A 22880-nucleotide genomic window follows, 5' to 3' on the forward strand; every position below is an offset into this window, starting at 1 on the left:
ATTCAAATCAAATGTAGTCCCTCTTTGCCCAAAATTCTGCAATAGCTTCACATCTCATTCAGAAAAAAAAAAAAAAAAAAAAAAAAAAAATAGTCTTTACTATGAACAGAAGACCAGCCACCTTCTGTACCAGGATACTGAATGGCTGATTTTAATATTTCTTTCTGTGTAATTGGATAGTCTGCCCATACTCTTTGCAACATAGCTCTGTGTGCTCTGCCGTTGTAGATTAAAAATATTTCTCTCCCATATTAATATTAGACTTGGCTACGTAATTTGCTTTGGCAATGAAATATGAGTCTTTTAGACATAAATAGAGGCACAAAATACGCTCTTTTTTTTTCTCGTTTCCCATCTACTATTTTCCCTAAAAAGAACACACCTCAGCTGCAGATCTAAAGAGGGACAAATGGAGCAGCTCTTGACTCATTTTATAGGCAAATAACAAATGCATCTGGCCCTCATCCAGAAGTAGAAGAGCCCAGTCAAGTCCACACTAGATCAGCTGAATTCCAGGAGACCTGTAGACACTTGAGTGTGGAAAATACATTTTTTTTTTCTGGTAAACCAGGTATCTGTATGCCTGCTTCCTTGTTTTAATCAGAAATATTTTCACAAATGTTACCTCTACCCCTCCCACATTTTAACCATCTGGATTTTTCTTTTTAGTATTTGTACATCTCATAATTGCATCTTTATTGTTAATGTCTTTTAATTGTCTGCTTCCCTCTCAAACCTACAAACGTTATGAGAAAGGGGAAGTACGTTTTTGGTTTGGTTTTTGGTGTGTTCACAGCACCCCAACTATTGCATAGTTCGTAATAGGACCTCAAAATGTATTTAATAAACTAGGGAAATATGTACATACTTGACAGTGTATTAATTCACTATGAGTTTTTATTCATGTTTCAGGATACATCTGAAAAAAAAAACTATGTAGATTGACCTGTATTAGGTAAAAGACTATTAGAGGTATAAATAATTTATGTTTTATTCTGATCTGATGTGATTTCTGTGTGTGGTGAAACCGACAGTATAATATAGAGAATATTTCTGCATAAGGCCAGTTTATCCTGTGGTACCAGAGAGAATTAGCTACAGAAATTATCAAAGGACCTCAGTAGAGTTTATCTTTACCTACATGGTGAGTTCATTAAGTGAACATTAGAGACAGGTTTTTAATGAGTATAGTTTACAGAATATTGCTTTCATTACATTCTATAGGAAATAATAACACTGAGTGAAAGTAATTTTAAATATTTTAAAGGATTATTGATTTAATCAAAACAGAAATACATATAATCTTTTAATGAAGATTTTACTTTATTGTCATTCTTTATAATACCATACATAGCAAAGATGTATTAGCTTCATTAAATAAGTCTTGCATCTGAGATTCTTGTTTTTCTAACCAGCTTAAATATTAAGAGGCAAAACTTTCCTGTTCGATATTTCTCTACCTTGTAACTTTCCAAGTATATCTCTTCTATATGATTATTGTAGATTTGGTACCTTTGAATATTGGAGGCATATAAGAAGTCAGTCCTCTAATAATGAGCATCACATGAGGTGTCTGTTGATTGCCAATGAGTGCAGAATACTTAAGCCACTTGTTCACTTCTGGTTTAATATTACACAATTTTATTGTTATTGTACTAATACCTTTGTCGTAATAATGCTTTTTGATACTGTTATATAATAATGTTTTTATTTAAGAATTGTTTTTATAATCTATTTCATTATCTTTTTATAAATAACATTCAAATTATTTTATAATGAAATGTTAATAAAATATTTTATTTTTATTCTTAATTTTTGTGTGTACATAGTGGGTGTATATAATTATAGGGTACATGAGATGTTCTGATAACAGAACATGAAATAAGCACATAATAAAGAATGAGGTATCTATCCCTTTAAGCATTTATACTTTTAGTTATAAATAATCCAGTTGCACTCTGTTATCTTAATATGTACAATTAAATTATTATTGAATATAGTCACCCTGTTGTGCTATCAAATAGTAGGTCTTATTCATTCTCTCTAACTAATTCGTGTACTCATTAACCATCCCCACTGCCTCCCTGCCCCCTCCTTCCATTTTGAGCCTCTGGTAACCATCTTTCTACTCTCTCTGTCCATGAGTTCAATTGTTTGTATTTTTAGATCCCACAAATAAGTGAGAACACATGATGTTTTTCTTTCTGTGCCTGGTTTGTTTCACTTGACATGGTGATCTCCAGTTCTATTGATGTTATTGCAAGTGAATGGATCACATTCTTTTTTATGACTGAGTAGTACTCCATTGTGTATATGTACCACATTTTCCATATCCATTTATCTGTTGATAGACAGTCTTTTCATGCTGCTGATAGACATACCAGAGACTGGGTAATTTATAAAGAAAAAGAGGTTTAGTGGACTCACAGTGCCATGTAGCTGGGGAGGCCTCACAATTATGGTGGAAGATGAAAGGCACGTCTTACATGGCAGCAGACATGAGAGAAATGAGAGCCAAGCAAAAGGAGAAACCCCTTGTAAAATAATCAGATCTCATGAGACTTACTACCATAAGAACAGTATACGGGGGAAAGTACCCCCATGATTCAATTATCTCCCGCTGGGTCTCTCCCACAACAGGGGGAATTATGAGAGTTACAGTTCAATATGAGATTTGGGAGGGGACACAGCCAAACCATATCAGACACATAGGTTGATTTAAAATCTTACTTATTATTATAAACAGTGCTGCAACAAACATGGGAGTGCAGACATCTCTTTGATGTACTGATTTTCTTTCTCTTGGGTATATACCCAGCAGTTTGGGGGTGCTGGATTATATGGTAGTTCTATTTTTAGTTTTTTGAAGAACCTCCAAACTGTTTTCCGTAGTGGTCATACTAATTTATATTCCCATCAGTAGTGTACAGGGGTTCCCTTCATATCCTCAGCAGGATGTGTTATTGACTGTCTTTTGGGTATAACTCATTTTAACTAGGGTGAGATAATACCTCATAGTAGTTTTGATTTGCATTTCTCTGATGATCAGTGATGTTGAGCACTTTTTTCCTAAGCCCATTTTCCATTTCTATGTCTTCTTTTGAGAAATATCTATTCAGATTGTCCATTTTTATTGGATTATTTGATGTTTTCTATAGCATTGCTTGAGATCCTGAAGTATTCTGGTTATTAATCCTTTGTCAGATGGGTAGTTTGCAAATATTTTCTTCCATTCTGGGAGTTGTCTCCTCACTGTCTTGGTTGTATCCTTTGCCATGCAGAAGCTTTTTAACTTATGTGATCCCTTTGTCAAATTTTGCTTTGGTTGCCTGTGCTTGTGGGGTATGGCTCAAAACATTTTTGTCCAGAACAATGTCCTGGAGATAATCCCTAATATTTTGTTGTAGTGGCTTCATAGGTTTAAGTCAGAGGTTTAAGTCTTTCTCCATTTTGATTTGATTTTTATATGTGGTGAGAGATAGGGGTCTAGTTTCCTTCTTCTGCATATGGATGTCCAGTTTTCCCAGCACCATCTATTGATCTTTTCCCCAGTGTATGTTCTTGGCAGCTTTGTAAAAAGTGAGTTAACTGTAGGTGTGTAGGTTTCTTTCTGGGTTATCTATTCTGTTTCCTTTGTCTGTGTGTCTGTTTTTATGCCAGTACATGCTCTTTTAATTACTATAGTTCTATAGTATAATTTGAAGTTAGGTAATGTGATTCCTCTAGGTTTGTTCTTTTTGCTTAGGAAAGCTTTGGCTATTCTGCGTCTTTTGTTGTTCCATATGTACTTTAGGGTTCTTACTTTATTTTTGAAGAATGTCACTAGTATTTTAATAGGGATTGCATTGAATCTATATTATTTAGTATAAACATTTTAACAGTATTATTAATAATTCTTCCAATCAATGAACATGGAATCTTTTTCCTTTTTTTGGGAGGGGGGTGTCTTCTATTTCTTTCATCATGGTTTTATAGTTTTCATCATAGAGATCTTTCACTTCTTTGGTTAAGTTCATTCCCAACTATTTATCTTTATATGTGGCTATTATAAATAGGATTATTTTTACTTCCTTTTCACATTGTTCATTGTTAGGATATAGAAATACTACTGAATTTTGTATGCTGATTTTTTATCCTGCAACTTCACTGAATGTGTTTATATGCACTTATAGTTTTCTTGTGGAGAACTAATAAAAACTCTGTGCCTTAACTTCATCCGCCTGCTTTTTAGCTTTTCATTTTTTCTTTATATATTTTTGTACTATGTCTTGAAAAGTTATAGTTGTAATTATTTTTGTTTATTTCATTTTGTAGTCTTTTTACTTAGAATAAAAGTAGTTTACACACCATAGTTACAGTGTTATATTATTCTGTGTGTTTCTCTGTACTATTACCAGTGAGTTTTATACCTTCTGGTGATTATATATTGCTCACTAAAGTCATTTTCTTTCTGTTTCAATTACTTTCTTTCTGTTTCAATTACAATTGAACTTTCTGTTCGATTAGCATTTTTTGTAGGAAAGACCTGGTATTGATGAAATCCTTCAGCTTTTATTTGTCCAAGGAAGTCTTATTACGTTTTATTTTAATATTAAAATGATTCTCCATTTTCTAAATGACATTTGTAGGCAATGTGATAAATCTGAAAGTTTTTTTTATATTTTGATAGGTTATTAGGATACAGGTGGTGTTTGGCTACATGACTAAGTTCTTTAGTGGTGATATGTGAGGTTTTGGTGCACCCATCACCTGAGCAGTATACACTGCACCCTATTTGTAGTCTTTTACCCCTCACTCCTCTCCCACTGTTCCCCCAAAGTCACCAAAGTCCATTATATCATTCTTATGTCTTTGCATCCTCATAGCTTAGCTCCTACATATCAGTAAGAACATACGACGTTTGGTTTTCCACTCCTGAGTTACTTCACTTGGAATAATAGTATCCAATCTTATCCAGGTTGCTGTGGGTGCCATTAATTCATTCATTTTTATGGCAGAGTAGTATTCCGTCATATATATACCACAGTTTCTTTATTCACTGATTGATGGACATTTGAGTTGGCTCCACACTTTTGAAATTGTGAATTGTGCTGCTATAAACATGCGTGTGAAAGCATCTTTTTCGTATAATGACTTCTTTTCCTCTGGGTACATACCCAGTGGTGGGATTGCTGGATCAAATGGTAAATTTACTTCTAGCACTTTAAGGAATCTTCACACTGTTTTCCATAATGGCTGTACTAGTTTACATTTCCACCAGCAGTGTTCCCTGATCACCGCATTCACACAACATCTACTGTTTGTTGATTTTTCGATTATGGCCATTCTTACAGGTGTAAGTGGTATCGCATTGTGGTGTTGATTTGCATTTCCCTGATCATTAGTGACGTTGAGCATTTCTTCATATGTTTGTTGGCCATTTGTGTATCTTCTTTTGAGAATTTTCTGTTCGTGTCCTTAGCCCACTTTTTGATGGAATATTTTTTTGTTCTTGCTGATTTGAGTTCGTTGTAGATTCTGGGTATTAGTCTTTCGTCAGATGTATAGATTGTGAAGTTTTCTCCCACTCTGCGGGTTGTCTGTTTACTCTGCTGACTGCTCCTTTTGCTGTGCAAAAGCTCATTAGTTTATTTAAATACGAGCTATTTATCTTTGTTTTTATTGCATTTGCTTTCGGGTTTTTGGTCATGAAATCCTTGCCTAAGGCAATACCTAGAAGAGTTTTTCAATGTTGTCTTCTATAATTTTTATGGTTTCAGGTCTTAGATTTAAGTCCTTAATCAATCTTGAGTTGATTGTTGTATAAGGTGAGAGATGAGGATCCAGTTTCATTCAGCTACATGCGGCTAGCCAGTTATTCCAGCATCATTTGTTGTAAAGGGTATCCTTTTCCCATTTTATATTTTTGTTTGATCTGCCAAAGATCAGTTGGCTGTTAAGTTTTAGGGTTTATTTCTGGATTCTCTATTTTGTTCCATTGTTCTGTGTGCTTATTTTTATACCAGTGCCATGCTGTTGTGGTGGCTATCACCTTATAGTCTAATTTGAAATTAGGTAATGTGATGCCTCCAGATTTATTCTTTTTGCTCAGTCTTGCTTTGGCTATGCGGGCTCTTTTTTTGTTCTATATGAATTTTAGGATTGTTTTTCCTAGTTCTGTGAAGGATGTTGGTGGTATTTTGATGGGAATTGCATCGAATTTATAGATTTCTTTTGGCAGTATGGTCATTTTCACACTCTTGATTCTACCCATCCATGAGCATGAGATGTGTTCCACTGGTTTGTGTCATCTATGATCTCTGTGTACTTACTATTACCAGTGAGTTTTGTACCTTCTGGTGACTATACATCACTCATTAATATCCTCTTCTTTCTGATTGAATCACTCCCTTTAGCATTTCCTGTAGAAAAAAGGTCTGATATTGATGAAATTCTTCAGCTTTTATTTGTCCCAGAAAGTCTTTTTTAAATGTTATGTTTTATTTCAATATTAAAATGATTCTTCATTCTGTAAGTGACATTTGTAGGCAATATGATAAACCTTCATTTTGAAGGATATTTTCAACATATAATATTATTCTAATAGTACTCCAGGGTGAAGGGGTAAAGGTTTTTTTTTTGTTTGTGTGTGTGTTTGTGTTTTCCCCTCAACACTTTTCAATATATCATGCCAGTCTCTTTTGGACTGTAAGGTTTCCACTAAAAAGTTGGCTTCTGGATGTATTGAAGATCTATTGTATCTTATTTGTTTCTTTTCTCTTGCTGCTTTTAGAATTCTTTATCTTTGACCTCTTGTATTCTGACTATTAAATGCCTTCAGGGAATCCTCTTTGGATTAAGTCTGCTTGGTGTTCTATGATCATCCTGTATTTTGATATTGATATCTTTTTCCACGTTTGGCAAATTCTCCATTTTTATTCCTTTGAATATACTTTCTACTCCTGTTATCTTTGTCTGCCTCCTCCTCTAATGCCAACAATTCTTAGATTTGCCTCTTTGTGGCTGTTTTCTAGATCCTGTAGGCATGCTTTATGTTTTGTATTCTTTTTTCTTTTGTCCCCTGATATAGTGAGGCTTTGTGTTCCCACCAAATCTCATCTTGAATTGTAATCCCCATAATCCCCACCTGTCTAGGGAGAAACTGGGTGGGAGGTAAGTAGATCATGGTGAGTGGGTTCTCATGAGATCTGATGGTTTTATAAGGGGGGTTTCCCCCTTTCCTACTCACTCTTATCTCTCCTGCTGCCTTGTGAAGAAAAATGTGTTTACTTCCCCTTCTGACATGATTGCAAGTTTCCTGAGGCCTCCCCAGCCATGAGGAACTGTAAGTCAATTAAACTTCTTTTTCAAATAAATTACTTAGTCTCAGATATTTCTTTGTAGCAGTGTGAAAATGGACTAACACATCCCCTCTAACTGTGTGTTTTCAAATAGTCTGTCTTCCAGTTCACTCATTCTTTCTTCTGCTTGATCAATACTTTTGTTAAAGGACTCTGAAGTCATTCTTTGGTGTGCTAATTGCATTCTTCAGCTCCAGAGTTTTTGCTTTTAAAAAAATTATTTCAATATTTTTGTTCAATTTATCTGATAGAATTCTGAATTCCTTTTCTGTGACATCTTGAATTTTTTTGAGTTTCTTCAACACAACTATTTTGAATTACGTGTCTGAAAGGTCACATATTTCTGTTTCTCCAGAATTGATTCCCTGTGGCTTATTTAGTTCCTTTTGTGAGGTCATGTTTTCCTGGATGTTTTTGATGCCACTAGATGTTTTTTGGTGTCTGAGCATTGAAGAGTTGGGTATGTATTGTAGTCTTCACTGTCTGGGCTTATTTGTAGCCATCCGTCTCAGGAAGGCCTTCCAGATATTTGAAAGTACTTGGATGCTGTGATCTAAGCTGTATCTCATTTAGGCAGTACCCCAAGCCCAGTAATGCTGTGGTTCTTGCAGACCCATAGAGGTACTGCCTTGAAGGTCTTACGCAAGATTTGAGATAATTTTCTGTATTACCAGGCAGAGGCTTTTGTTCTCTTCCCTTACTTTCTCCCAAACATACAGAGTTTCTGTCTCTGTTCTGAGTCACCTAAAGCTGAGGATAGAGTGACACATGCACCTCTGTGGCCACCACCACTATGACTGTGTTCAGTGAGACCTGAAGCCTTCAAAGTTCTAGGTCTCACCCAAAACCTTCTCTGACCACTCCTTGGCTACCAACTATGTTCACTCAAGGCCCTTGGTCTCTACATTCTGCAGGTGGTAATGCCAGCCAGAATCGTTTCCTTCTCTTCAGAGCAACAAGGTCCCCCAGGCCCTGGGCAGGTCCAGAAGTGCTGTTCAGGAGTCAGGGATTTGACTCAAAAACCATAGAAGTCTACCCGGTGCTATATTGTATTGTGGCTGAGCTGACACTCAAACCACAAGATGCAATTCTTTCCATTCTTCCTTCTCCTTCCCAATGGCAGAGAAGCCTCACCTCATAGCCACTACCACTTGAGGCCGCGAGAAGTATTGTCAGACTACCTGTGATGTTCCCTTAAGAGCCAAGATACCTTATGTCAGCTTGTGGTGTATGCCGCCTGGCCTGGGACTCACCCTTCAGGCCAGTGGGTTCCCTTCTGGGGCTCAGAGCAGATCTAGAAATGCCATCTAAGAGTCAAGTCCTGAAATCAGGGACTCCAAGAGCCTGTATGGTAGCTCTACCCCACTGTGGCCATGCTGGGACCTAAGGTGAAACAAAAAGTCCCCTTCACTCTTCCCTCTGTTTTTTCAAGCAGAAGGAGTTTTGCCCCAGAGCCACCACAGCTGGTGATGTACTGTGGTAGCTCTGGGAACTTCACCTGAAGTCCACAAGTCTCAGGCTTTCCCAAGGCCCTTAAGGTAGTACCTGGGTATCACTGCTGGTTATTCAGGGCCCAAGGGCTCTTCAGTTAGCAGGTGATAAATGCTACCAGGACTGGGTCCTCTCCACCGATGCAGCAGGTTCTCTTCTGGCCAAGGATGTGACTAGAAATGTTATCTGGGAGCTAGGGCCTAGAATGGGGGCCTCACAACTGACTGATGTTCTGAGATGGTATGTGGTGTCTGAGATGGTATCCTGGATGCAAGACAAAGTCCTTCCCACTCTTTTCTCTCCTCTTCTCAAGAGGAAGACAGGGGTCTCGTTTGGAGCTACAGGCTGCACAGCCTGGGGTCAGAAGAGGGGATGCCAGCACTCCCTTGGCTGCCCTAGCTGGTGTCTCAGCATGTCACATGCCCCCTAACACACTGTTTCTGGCCCTAGTTCAGCATTAGGACTCTCCTAAGAATTGCAGTCCTATGGCCTAGACTGCCTTGCAAGTTTACTTGGAGACACAAAGTGTTGTACCCCTCAGTGGTGAGGTTTGCAGGCACTAAAGTTCAGACATTTAAAAATACTGTAAATTAATTGCCAACATTTCACAATTAAGATAATTCACATAAAGTTGGGATTTCACAGGTTCCTCTCGAACCCATCTAGTTCAGGGTAACCTATTTCTAAAATATTTACTTGGCTCTTGTTGACATTTCAGTTTGAGACTCCTGGGTTACTTGAGACCCCTGAATTGCTATGGTAATTTGGTTGTTGTGGCATTGTTAGGGATTGAAGATTCCCCTCTGGTTAGAGCTGGTTTAAATGATTCCTCTATGGGCAGTTGTCAGCTAAGTTTGGTCTGATTTTCCTTTCTGCTCTTACAGAAGAGCACAGGTTTAATGTTGCAAGATTGCTGTGTTTCACCTCTCCCAGCACCAAGAGATGCTCTCAGCACCATGCCACCACTGCCAGAGCATGGGGACAGGGTGGCGTTGGCAATTCTGGACTGTCTTTTCTGTCTCTTCAGTGTCTTTTTTTGGTGATACAAAGTTAAAACCAGGTACTATGAGTGCTCATGTGGTTTTTGGTTCTCATGAGAGTGTATTTTCTATGTAGATAGTTGTTAGCTTGGTGTCCTTGCTGGGGGAATGATCAGTGAAACTCTTTATTCTGCCATCTTGCTCCACCCCCGGGAATATAATTTTATACCATGAAGGAATTATTCTGGACATTGTAACTCAAAACTTTTATAGAATTAATATACACTTTTTCAAGAGAAAACTATCTCAAGAGTTTTGACATAGAGTGAAACCAAATCTGTATAGTGAGATAGCAAATTCCTTACTTAGGAAATTTCATGTCTCTCTCAACTCCTGGAATTAATTATTGAGCTTTAATTTACATAAAGTAAAATAAGTCGATTTAAAGTGTCAAGTGTAATGGGTTGTAAGGGATGTCTAAAACAATATAATCTGCTCGCATTTATTAAGATACATAATGTTTAACTCCCAAAATTCTATTTAGCCTTTCCCAGACAAGGAAAAGTTATCTTAATATGGCAATATCATTGATATGTAACAATTTAGAGCTCAGCATACTATTAAAATGTCATCCTTATCGTATGATGAAGAAGGTAAAGAATCAGACTGTGCATGTGCTCGTTTCTGTACTTCTTCAAAAGTGATGAAAATTATAACTATTTTACAGCTGATTAAAAATAAAGGAATTAAAAATGTAACTGTAGGTTTAACTTTGATAATTTTATAAATATTTAAAAGCACATAATTCAACATTTTGAAATGTTTCATATGGTAAAGAACGATGGCACTAACCTAATAACAAAGAAATTTAGGATTACTTTGCATATTTGAAACATCGTATCAATTGTTTGGCTGTTTATTAATTGAAAGAAAAATATGATTAATAATTTGCCTAAATAGGAAGTCACCACAAATTACTGCACTAATCTTGCTAAAATTTAATATGAATTATTAGTAATTTGTTTCAATATTTTCTCTCCTAATTTGATGATTGTCCTCTAGATTGCTATTAGTTTTCCCTCAATATCAGTTTCCCCCCTTTTTCTTCTTTATAGTAAAAGACCTATATTTTATTTGTTTCCTTATTTTGTTTGGTTTGGGGCTGGATGTATGATTCTGTAGAAAACTAAAATCCTACTCCACATCATCTCTTGTATTAGATGGTAAATGTGGTAATGTGACTGTGTGACCTTATCAGTGGTACATACGGGGAAGAACTGTGCTTTACTTGCAGGTTATTTTCCTAACAAGGAATGGTGCCCCCTTCCCTGTCCTCCACCTTATTCCACTAGACATGGAAATGAGATACATTTGATCAGGTAGATCAAAGAAACATGCCAGAGATGACAGATCTAAAGTGTAGTGGGAGTGTGGGGCTCCAGATAACTTGTGAAGGCAACCTTTATAAAAGCTTTAGCCTTTCTCTTTCTAGATGGTTATGTGAGAACAAACTATAGTTTAATTTTTGGATAACTTGTGAAGGTAACCTTCGTAAAAGCTTTAGCCTTTTTCTTCTAGATGGTTATATGAGAAAATCTGAAGTGTCTTGCTTAAGCCACTGTATTGTGAAGTTTCTGTTTGGATTAGCTAAAACCAAGTCAGAATTCATACTGTGATTTTATCAATCCAAAATTTTCTCAATAAGTAATTTGTTCCTGAAATGAAATATGTATAGTCAGAATATTTTCTACTTTTATTATATTTATTATTTACAGCCCTCTTGGTAAATTTAACAAATCAAATCATTGATATTTATTAGGTTTGTCATCTATTTTTAGTTTTATCAGAACTAATTTCTTGAAAGGTTATTTTATTTTCCATATGGTAACAGTTCACAGACTCAAATGTAAAAACAACATTCTTAATATGTTTAGTGTCTTCTATTAACAATAAACATTGGGTCTAATTGTTATCATTAATGACTTTCAAAATACAGACATCAATAGTAGATATGTCTTCAATGATCAGTATATTGAGTAAATATTTTTGAAAACATTTTTATACAGCTACAGTTAACTATCTCAACAATATACAAAACGACTTTAAAATACCCATTTTAAATTTTGTGAGAAATATCCACTTAAATGAGAGAAATACGCACTTAAAATTCTCACCTTGTATCTAATAACTTCCTTGTTTAACTTGTTTAAAAATGAAACAAATGATCTGGTGGGAAGGAACTGAGATTGAACATATCTTTTCTACTATAACCAATTATGTGTTATAAAGAGTGGAATTAGTTCTGGTAGTTTAGCAATCTGACTATTAATAAAATAAAAATGTGATTCTTTCTCATATGTATATTTCACTCATACATGAGAAGTGGTGTTGGTCATTTGAATATATTTTATAAACTGCTCTGAGTTGAGAAACAGAGCATGAATTGTGTCGTTGAAGAATTTTTCCTATCAATTTAGTTCTAATTATACAATTATCAAGTTCTTAAATATGCAATCACAACAAAATTTTTTCAGCCTTCACATTTAACTAATATCCAGAGTTCTGAGGTTTCAATCTTTTTTATGGGTTAAAGAACTCTATTAGTTATAGCTATGGTGGTTTCTAGTGATATATTATTTTTTCCTACTGGCATAATATTTGTCTATGAATATTAATTTTTCACATTTAATACTATTATCTCAAACACAATGAAAAAGTGAAAAGTAATGACTATGGAAATTCAGGTGTCAATTGATTTTACTTTGTTTCTAGGCGTGTATTACATCTGCTGCCTTAGTTAACTGAACACACTGATTACTACAATGGTATAGAAAATAAAAGTAAGTCAAGATAAGAAATATTAGAATTAACCACTACTGTCAACAGACAAAATGTCAATATATTTAGTTTTTTTTTTAATTTGCTTTTCCCAATGATTTTGAAATCAAGCAGCATCTCACAAAATAGGATGAGTGCTCTGATAAGCTGAGCAAAAGGGGTTGGTTTTAGGGCAGAAAAGGACTGAAGAAAGCATAAATAAGAAAAAAGCTGACTAATCTTTTGAAAGTTACTTTTTTATAGTGTTAAAGCAGATGGGACTTCCTTATCATGACAGCTCAAGTAAGTTGGGCTTCTTCTGATGGGTTGCTGTGAATCTTCTGTTTTTCACAAAATTAGTCCAGTTTGATTACATGGCATTGAGCTCAGGGGACTCCATTCTGGTTTAGTCTGCTCTGTTGAGGCCTAATGCAGGAGCTCAGTCTAAAATAATGACCTCCAATAAATTTTTATTTAATATTATTATTTGTATTAAAAATAAAAGAAATATATTTAATTTAATAAAAGAATTATATTTTATTCCTGTGAATTATTGTATTTTTACTATTAATAATTTTATTTTTCTTCCAGGATATTATCTTCTGTTTCCATTAGCCAATGAAATAATAATAATAAAAAAGAAAGAGTGAAAACATCCTTATTTAGAAGATGAATACTCAAATTTTGATAGATCAAGGTTTGCAACTCATATTTTAGAAATATTTGAAACTTTAAAGGTTAGAATAAGAGCCAATTCGGGAAAGTTTAAAAAAAAAAAAACTTTCCATTATTAATTTCGTAATTCCAATAGTTAAAACTAATCAGCAATTGGAAGTGTTGGGGAAATATAATTAAAAGTAAAATCTCCTCCCAAACCAGAAAGCCTGTCCACAAAAGTAGAAGAGCAGTAAAGAAGTTTTATTATTCAATAAGCAATAAACAAGAGTATTAGGGGATCACAGGCAATCTGCTAAGAGATCATAGAGTTAGGAAGAAATCTCACCCTTTTGCAGAGCCCAGCAGATATAACCTTTTGCATACATGCTCTCAAGATAAACAACTAGTTCTCAAGTAGAGGACTTGAAAGTGCCATTTTTCATACATAATTCTTCATAAACTCACTTGCTGTTTGGGGTGACTATCTGAGTCAGCCATTTGGTTTTCTTTAAAGGAAAAAAAAAACTCATATTTTAATGTTTTATAAAATAAGCTTTTCATGTCTTCATGTTTTTATACCGTGTGTGTGTGTGTGTGTGTGTGTGTGTGTGTGTGTGTGTGTGTGTTTGTTTTGAGATGGAGTCTTGCTCTGTCGCCCAGGCTGGAGTGCAGTGGTGCAATCTCAGCTCACTGAAAGTTCCACCTCCCGAGTTCAAGTGATTCTCCTGCCTAAGCCACCCCCAAGTATCTGGGAATACAGGTATGAGCCACCACACCCAGCTAGTTTTTGTATTTTTGGTAGAGACAAGGTTTCATCCTGTTGGCCAGGATGGTCTAGAACTCCTGACCTCAAGTGATCCGCCGGCCTCAGCCTCCCAAAGTACTGGTGTTATAGGAGTGAGCCACCACTCCCAGCCCATTTTATATCATTTTTGAGTTCATTTTGCAAGTTGGAGCAAGCCACTTTTACAGAAATTAGATTCCTACCATCCTACAGAAACTGGAAAATAGGTGAGCTGGTCTTCCTTGATGAATACATCAATGAAATTGTCCCATGTAATTAAGAAAACATGTCTGCGTCATAAAGCTAGCAAGGTTATTTAACTCTGTTTCCTGAATGTACATACATTTCCAAGAAACAGAGACAGATACTAAACATTTTGTAAAGTAAATACTCTAAGAAAAGGGAATGGGACAAGTCTCTTCCTTTATTTTCAGTAACGAGAAGTTGTTTGTTTGACATTTCCCTTTTTTTCTTAAACTTTATATATTTGTAAGGTTTCTCTGTTTAACTTTCATTTTAAGTTCTGGGGTACATGTGCAGGTTTGTTACACAGGTAAACTTGTGTCATAGCGGTTTGTTGCACAGATTATTTCGTCACTCAGGCATTAAACCTAGTACACCATTAGTTATTTTCCTGATCCACTCCATCCTCCCACCCTCCACCTTCGGATAGGCCTTAGTGTTTGTTGTTCCCCTTTATGCGGCCATGAGTTCTCAACATTTAGCTCCTACTTACAAGAGAGAACATGTGGTATTTAGTTTCTCTTCTTGTGTTAGTTTGCTAAGGTTATATTTTCTCTTATAGGAGAAGGGTAAGGGATTCCCATTGACTTAATGAAAGTTAATAAAATTCAATTAATCATTGTAGTTTTAATAGTATTATAATGTTGGGATTAGACATGTAAAATAAGGTACAATGAGTATCTCCCAATGTTGAGATTCATGAATTATGTTTTGTTTCTGAGATTCTATCTCTTAGTCTTCATATGCATATACTTCTGCCCCTTAGTATCTCTATCTTTCTGTCTCTTTGTCTCTTGGAACATATGCTCTCTCCCTTATTTTCTTTCTCCCTTTCTAAAATGTAGCACTAGTACCTGGTGAATGATTCTTAATAAATCAGACCTATCTATCCGTCTGTCTGTCTGTCTATGTATCTATCTATCTATCTACACAAATGTATTCCTCTCCAACATCAACTGATGTAAATCCTTCACTTGTATAGACCTTTGAAAATAGTGCTTAGCAAAATTTCAGTGGACATTCTGAATAATTAAAATTCTGGTGCATTCTTAGAAAATTCAGAAAACTCAGAGTTTTAATGAAAGCCTAAATTTCAAAGGATGTATGGAGATGCCAGTATGTCCAGGCAGAGGTGTGCTGCAGGGGTGGAGCACTCATGAAGAACTTCTGCTAGGGCAATGTGGAAGGGAAGTGTGGGGTTGGAGCCCCCACACAGGGTCCCCACTGGGGCACTGTCTAGTGGAGCTGTGAGAAGAGAGCCATTGTCCTTCAGACCACAGAATTGTAGATCCACTGACAGCCTGCCCTGTGCTCCTGGAAAAGCTGCACACTCAATACCAGCCTGTGAAAGCAGCCAGGAGGGGAGCTATACCTTGCAAAGCCACAGCAGTGGAGCTGCAGAAGGCCATGGGAGTCGACTTCTTGCATCAGCATGCCCTGGATGTGAGACATGGATCAAAGAAGATAATTTTAGAACTGGCCTATTCAATTTCAGACTTGGATGAGGCCTGTAGCTCCTTTGTTTTGGCCAATTTCTCCCATTTGAGACAGGTATATTTTCCCCATGCCTATACTCTCATTGCATCTAGGAAGTAACTAAGTTGCTTATCATTTTATAGGCTTATAGGCAGAAGGAAATTGCCTTGTCTCGGATGAAATTTTGGACTTGGACTTTTTATGTTGGAATGAGTTAAGACTTTGGGGGATTGTTGGGAAGACATGATTGTGTTTTAAAATGTGAGGACATGAGATTTGGAAGGAGCCATGGGAAGAATGATATGGTTTGGCTGTGTTCTCACCCAAATCTCATTTGAATTGTAATCCCCATGTGTCACAGAAGGGACCTGGTGGGTGGTAATTGAATCATGGGGGTGGTTACCCCCATGCTGCTGTTCTTACTTGAAATCCTGCTGTGCAAAGATAAACACATTAAAATGTTGGTGAATTTATTTAAGATATAAAAATATCTATAGCTATATAATGACATGGATATATAATTTTACACATTTAATACATATTAGTATATGTATTCTAATCTAAACATTAGTTATGAGTTTTTGCATATAATAATGAATATATAACTTCATATAGTTACTAATATATAGTTATAGGTGTTGATAATGATTTTAGACATTAATATATTTGTATTTATAAATGGAGATATATAAAAACATACGTTCCCATAAACACACAGGTATATGGCTATAGAATGCGAAAAGATATATAAATGTATACATTTCTAACAAAATTTGAACATTTTGCATACAGCTTTAATACTGTTCAATATTGTACTTTTTAATGACTATTAATAGTTTTGCATCAGAAGTGATTAATTCTTCCTCTCTGAAAAAATTATTGTTAATAAACATTGATTAGCTACAATATCTATAGATTTACTCATGCATAAATAAAATTTATTTTGGCTTTTGCTTTTTATGCAAGATTATAGTGATGGGTTTTTATATAGACCAATGAAACAGAATTGAGAGCTCAGCTGGGCATGTGTAGCTCATGCCTGTAATCCCAGCACTGTAATTCCTGTAATCTGGCAAAGGCTGGCAGATAACCTGAGACCAGGGGTTCCAGATGGGCTTAGGCAACATGATAAAACCCCATCTCTACTAAAAATACAAAAATTAGCCCAGTGAGGTGGCGCATGCCTGAAGTCACAGCTACTCAAGAGGTTGAGGCACCAGAATCACTTGTTCTTGAGGAAGAACAAGTCACTTAATATTTTGTGCCTAAAGTTTCTAATATTAAAAATGGACATAATTTTCACGTAGACAAAATGCTTATAATCATAAGCACTCCATGAATTTACCTTTTTGTGATACTAATATTTCAAATATTAATATTATTGAAGTTTAGCTCTGTTATTCATACATGCTGATCATATTAGCATTTAAATAATTTGAGACAGTATTATTTCTTCGTACTACTGGACTTGGTAGTCTACTACAAAGACAAATTTCTACCATCTAATCCAGGTAAATGACTATTTTGTTTACTATTATAAAGGTTACTGGGTTGCTTACCTTTACACTGTCATACTGTATTCTGCTCTGCTGAAGTGGGATGGCTAATCCTACAAAATAGTGAAGATGGAGAAAGATACATTCTTAAAAAATCAGAAATAGAGATATTTATGAAAGATAAATGTTCTTTTATCATCATGGAATGTTTATGAAGTAGATAATCATAAAGAGAAAAAAACGGTCAAGATAAACAGAAAAATGCAGGCAGTTTTACAATGGACATAAAGCTATTTAGCAAATACTAAATGCTTTCTCTCACTTGAGGAAAGCAATACCAGCATGAAACTCTCAGTTGAACCAGGCTGAGCACAAACTTGTACAAGTACACATCATGAGTTAAACATTAACATTCAATTCTTGAAGTCTCAAGACTTCTTTAAAAGATTAAAACTGAAAATGAAAAAGTAAATAGGTCTAGATTTGGCAAAAGTTATTTGATGTTTAAAACGATTAGGCAAATAGTTACATCATTCTGCATTTCTTCAAACTTTACGTATGTAATATTGTTAAGCAAATGTTTCCGATAATACTGGTACTCAATGATTACTCACCTTCTGTAGTTAAATTTCCTTCTACAAAAACAGTATTATTGACTGAGTGGTACACCATGCTTCTATTCTCTCTGAACTATTGTACTATTTGAGAGGTTAAGCTTATAAACCCATACAAATATTACCCATTTACCTAGTAAATATTGCTCAGGTTGCTTACCCAGTATTTCTTAAGTAATAAACAGCTCCAAGAGGAGTAGTTAGGAAAATCCAGTCTCTGTTACACATGAGCAGAAATCGCACATAAACCAGCAAAACATCCTGTGTGCATGGGAAAACTCAAGTCCAAATGGAAAGGAGCCATGTGTAAGGATGTGTGAGCATTCAAAAAGAGCTAAGCCACCACAGATATATCCATTTTTTTTGTCCAAGGAAATTTTTTTTCCAAAATGAAGAATATTGATATGTATATGAAAGATATCTTAGGATATTTCACATTCAATCAAAGTGTTTCAAATTCAGTTAAACAGTGGCTTAAAGCTTATCTCTTGTAGACACACTTAAATGCATGCAATGAATGTTATTACAAATAAGAGTAAAGGTGTTAAATAGTACACATAGGTTAGATTTTAGGATTATATTCTGGCATTACATTATATAGTTGTCCTAAACCAAAATTTCTGATACCACTAGGATACAAATGTCTGTTCCATGTTTCTTTGATATCTCAGTCTTACTCATTGTTCTCTAAGTCAATTCCATCACACTTGTTCAGGGCATCTCATCTCAGTGTGAAATGTCTATAGTAATCTTAGAGCCTGTCTCTTTGATCAGAATGTCTGTTCTCCAAATCATATAAAATGCTGCCTCTTTAAAAATTTGACTAATTGTTTATTAGTAATACAAAATAATATAGTTTAAACTCTTATACATCTTTTTAAATTGTAATACTTATTTTAGAGTAATTCTATTTCTGCAAAGACCGAATTCAGATGCTCTACTATTAAAATTAAAATAACTGATAGTTATCTGTATTCCAAATACATGGTGTTATTTCCCACACTATGACAAAGTGGCATAACAGGCCATTGTTCTTGTACTCTAATTATTGTCTATATGAGCAGTAACACTGATTATTCTAAAAACAAAACCACCCTCTTTGTAAATTGTTTTTCAGCATTTCATGGCATATGTTCAGAAATCCAATGTAATAGTTATGTGAGAGTTAAATTTACAACCCTCATTTTGAAGATTTCAACATAACCGCATTGCTTAAATGAAATGCCTGTGAGGATTTAATTGATTTTTTTAAACAAAAACCACGCTAGGACATTGTTTTGAATATTTTCCAAACTAAAAATCATTACATCTAATCTCCATGACATAGAACTTTGGGGCCATGACAGTCTATAAGTATTATTGGAACAGATGGAGTTAGAGCGTTTTTCTGAGAAAGGCAGGACCAAATTTTAAATTTTTCTGAGGGGACTTAACCCTTCCCTCTGCCTCACTGAATATTAAAGCATGCATGCCTGCCATTAACAAGCACTGTGAAATATTTGCACTCCAATTTCTTGCAGAGTAGAAATTTTGTTGGTCACCTAATAGAACCTTATTTTATCATGTAAAACAATCAAACACTTCTTAATATTCCAAATATCAGTTTATCAAATTCCTGATATAATAATAGAACATTTATGAAGGATTTATCAAAGAACATATGACCCATTCATTTATCTGAATATTCAGAATTTTATTTTGGATTAAATACGAGAAGCATAAAAGTAGGCATATCAATTACATCAAGAGCTTGACTTACTTTATTGATAGTGTTTTAATATTTTGACAATTATCAGCATGAAGCATTTGCATGGACTGAATGTTTGTGGTCACCCAAACTTCATATGCTGAAATCTTAATCCCCAACGTGATAGCATGAAGAGATGGACCTGTGAGAGGTAATTAGGTTGTGACAATGGAGCCCTCACGAATGGGATTAGTCCCCCTATGAAAGGTACTATCTGCACTGTTTTTTTCCTTCTGTCCTCTTTTAGAAAACATTCACTGGCATTTTGTTTTGTTTTGTTTTGAGATGGGGTCTCACTCTGTCACCAGGCTGGAGTGCAGTGGTGCGACCTTGGCTCACTGAAACCACCTCTTGGGTTCAAGCAATTCTCCTGCCTCAGCCTCCCGAGTAGCTGGGACTACAGGCGCGCCTACACCCAGCTAATTTTTTTCTGCTTTACGAGAAAATAAAATATTTTTCCTATCACATTCAAAACAGATTATTAAAAAACATTCCTAATTTTCAGGTAACTATCTTGTTCTCTTTCAGTCATGTGAGAATAAAAGAAAAAGTTGGCAGTATGCAACCAGAAGAGGGCCCTCACCAGAACCCAACCATGCTGGCTTCCTGATCTCAGACTTCCAGCCTCCAGAACTGTGAGAAATAATTTTCTGTTGTTTATAAGCCACTCATCTATAGTGCTTTCTTGTAGCAGCCAAAATGACTGAGACAGCATACTATATGTTTTTTTTTTAAACTTCGAAACATTTTTTCTGGCCACTTATAAAGACAACTTAAAGGATACTTTTTTAGTATTTTCATAAGCTTCTTTTAAAGAGAGCATGTGGAAGAAAATTTTTTTACCTAGTTCTCAATATCAGGAAATATGCTTTTCTTAAAAATGTAGTTTTGTTTCTTTGTGATTTCTGTCTTCCTTCTGCATGCTATGAATTGTTAACTGATGATGTATACATTTTTGGTTTAGCTGCTAAATCGCTACATCTCTAGCAGTAGAGGCATACTGTATGCAAATCTTCTTTGGCAATATAATTTTTGTGTCATTCTTTGTAATAATCCTTGACTCTCTGGGATTATTTTTATTATATTTCATAGAAGGCAAATTTTCTAGTCACTGCAAAATCTCTTGGAAATAAGGCAGAACCTTGACAAATGGCAAATCTGGTGAACCAACATAAACAACTTCTAACTAGGCAGGATGCTGCCCCAACAAGGATGAACCTGAGTAATGGCCAGATGGTGCCACTATCTCCTCACACCGGCAAGATTGTTGAGTCTTGCTGACAGTGTCAGCTGTACTAACTCAGGAAAAGTAATGTCCAGCTCCATACCATAATTTCTACACTGTTCCTTGCAGACTACTGCTGAATTTCATTAAGCATAAAGGTTCTCTCTGTTCTGCAAGAAAACATCAAGACTAAATCAACTTCACCACTTGCCACTATTTTTCTTGGTCAGTGTTTAACATGTATGTTTCTCAGAGCTTCAGTCTTACAAGTTCTTCTTTTTTCTAGTAACTTTTTAAATTCCTTTTCCCCGATGGAGTTTCCTCTTCATTTCCCCATCTCTTCTAACACTGCTGTTATGGACACTGCATGTTCTGTTCTAATTTCAATAGCATATAATGTTCTCTTAAAATTCTTTTGTCCAAAAGTTACTTCTACCTCTATCTTTTAACTAAACACACTGTTTCCTCTTCATTCCGTTCAAATAGAGGCTTCTTTATTTTTTCACATTTCATATGCCTCGTGTTGGGAAGTAGAACCACTCTTTTCCTTATTTCCAAACTATTTATCCTTCATTCTCTTGTAGAACTCACTGTTCCTTGATGATTGTGTCATTTGATACACTGCTTTCTACTACATAATCATCTTATTTTACGGATATTATCTTCATTCATCTAAGATCTTAAAATCTGATCTACAGAATCCCACCCAACCCACCAGGATGCCTTCATATTTTTGAGGAAAAACACAATCCCCTATAAATAACTTTTTTCTATTTCATTTTTATCTTCCAATGTGTGCTCAATGCTGGATCATTAGGAACTGAAACTTTGAAGTTACTATCTTAAATATCCTAATCTCTAACCATATCCTTTTATTATCATGGTCTGTATTTGTCTTCATATTCAATTGAGACCATTATTCATGGACCATTATTCAGTTGTTCTTTTAACTCCCTTGCTCTTCCATAATTTGTTAACTTCCCAAGTAATACCTATTCATGTGTAAAATATCTCAATCAAATTATGTAAATCTGCCCTGTACAATAAGTGCTGATGAATAAAATCAAATAGATACCACTGTAGCATACATTCACAGTCACTAGTGACAGCTAGTTCTTAATCCTACATTATTTTTTTTATAATCCTCAAGGAACTTTGTTCTGTGTTCCCTCTTCATGATTATGTCAAGCCATTGCAGGCCATACCACTTTTTAAACTTTCTTCTCTAATAAACTGATGAACATTTTTCATGTAGAAAAGAGCAAATAAAAGTCATGAAATGGTAATTCCCCAACATGTTGGTATTAAAATTGATCATTTCTGCTTCCCCCCTTCCCTTCAGCAACAACGAGAAAAGTATCTCTTACTAAAACCCAATACTTCCATCTGCACACCGGTTTTTTCCCTTCTACCCTCGTTTAGAAAACATTCGCTGGCATTTTCTTCTGCTTTACCAGAACATAATATATTTTTACTATCATAGTCAAAAGAAATTATTAACAACAGTTCTAAGTTTCAAACATAATAATAAAGTAGAATTTAAAAAGTTTTAACTTCCAGTATACCGTCTAATTCAATCTCTCAAAACCAAGTAGAAAACTTACATATACATTAATTCCTAGCACAAGGCTGTCAAAATGGGCCTTACTTGCTTTTCTATAACTGTGGAATTTTATAATGGAAAGATTAGGTCATTTAGTAAACAATCCTTATTTTAGAGATGGAAAATTGTTTTTAATTACATAACTGTATAGTGGAAGATTTATGATTACAAACCAATTATGCAATTATTTTGTTCTCTTTATTTTCACTCCATTATTAATTTAAAACTGCACTAACCAGCTTTGAAGTTGGTTATCATTTCAGCAGCCTACAAAGTGTTTAGGGACATGATAATTGAAATCAGACATCCCTGAGATTGAACTGCAGGTAATCTTACAAGAATGAGATTTTGCACAATTTGCTTTACATTGCCAAGTTTTTTTTTTTTTTTTTTTTTTTTTTTTTTTT

The 22880-nt window shown here is 35.1% G+C and overlaps 1 protein-coding gene across 1 annotated transcript in view; it reads left to right on the plus strand.

The window, feature by feature from the left end:
* The window catches only part of LOC131381102 (uncharacterized), a 38574-nt gene that overhangs the window by 12312 nt on the left and 3382 nt on the right, over positions 1–22880 (plus strand). The window contains exon 3 of the mRNA XM_058427191.1: positions 20174–20280. Within this exon, the coding sequence (XP_058283174.1) occupies positions 20174–20280 (107 nt within the window). The remainder of the gene's footprint in view (positions 1–20173; positions 20281–22880) is intronic.

This window comes from Hylobates moloch, unplaced genomic scaffold, assembly GCF_009828535.3.
Source record: "Hylobates moloch isolate HMO894 unplaced genomic scaffold, HMol_V3 SCAFFOLD_14, whole genome shotgun sequence".
NCBI lineage: Eukaryota > Metazoa > Chordata > Mammalia > Primates > Hylobatidae > Hylobates > Hylobates moloch.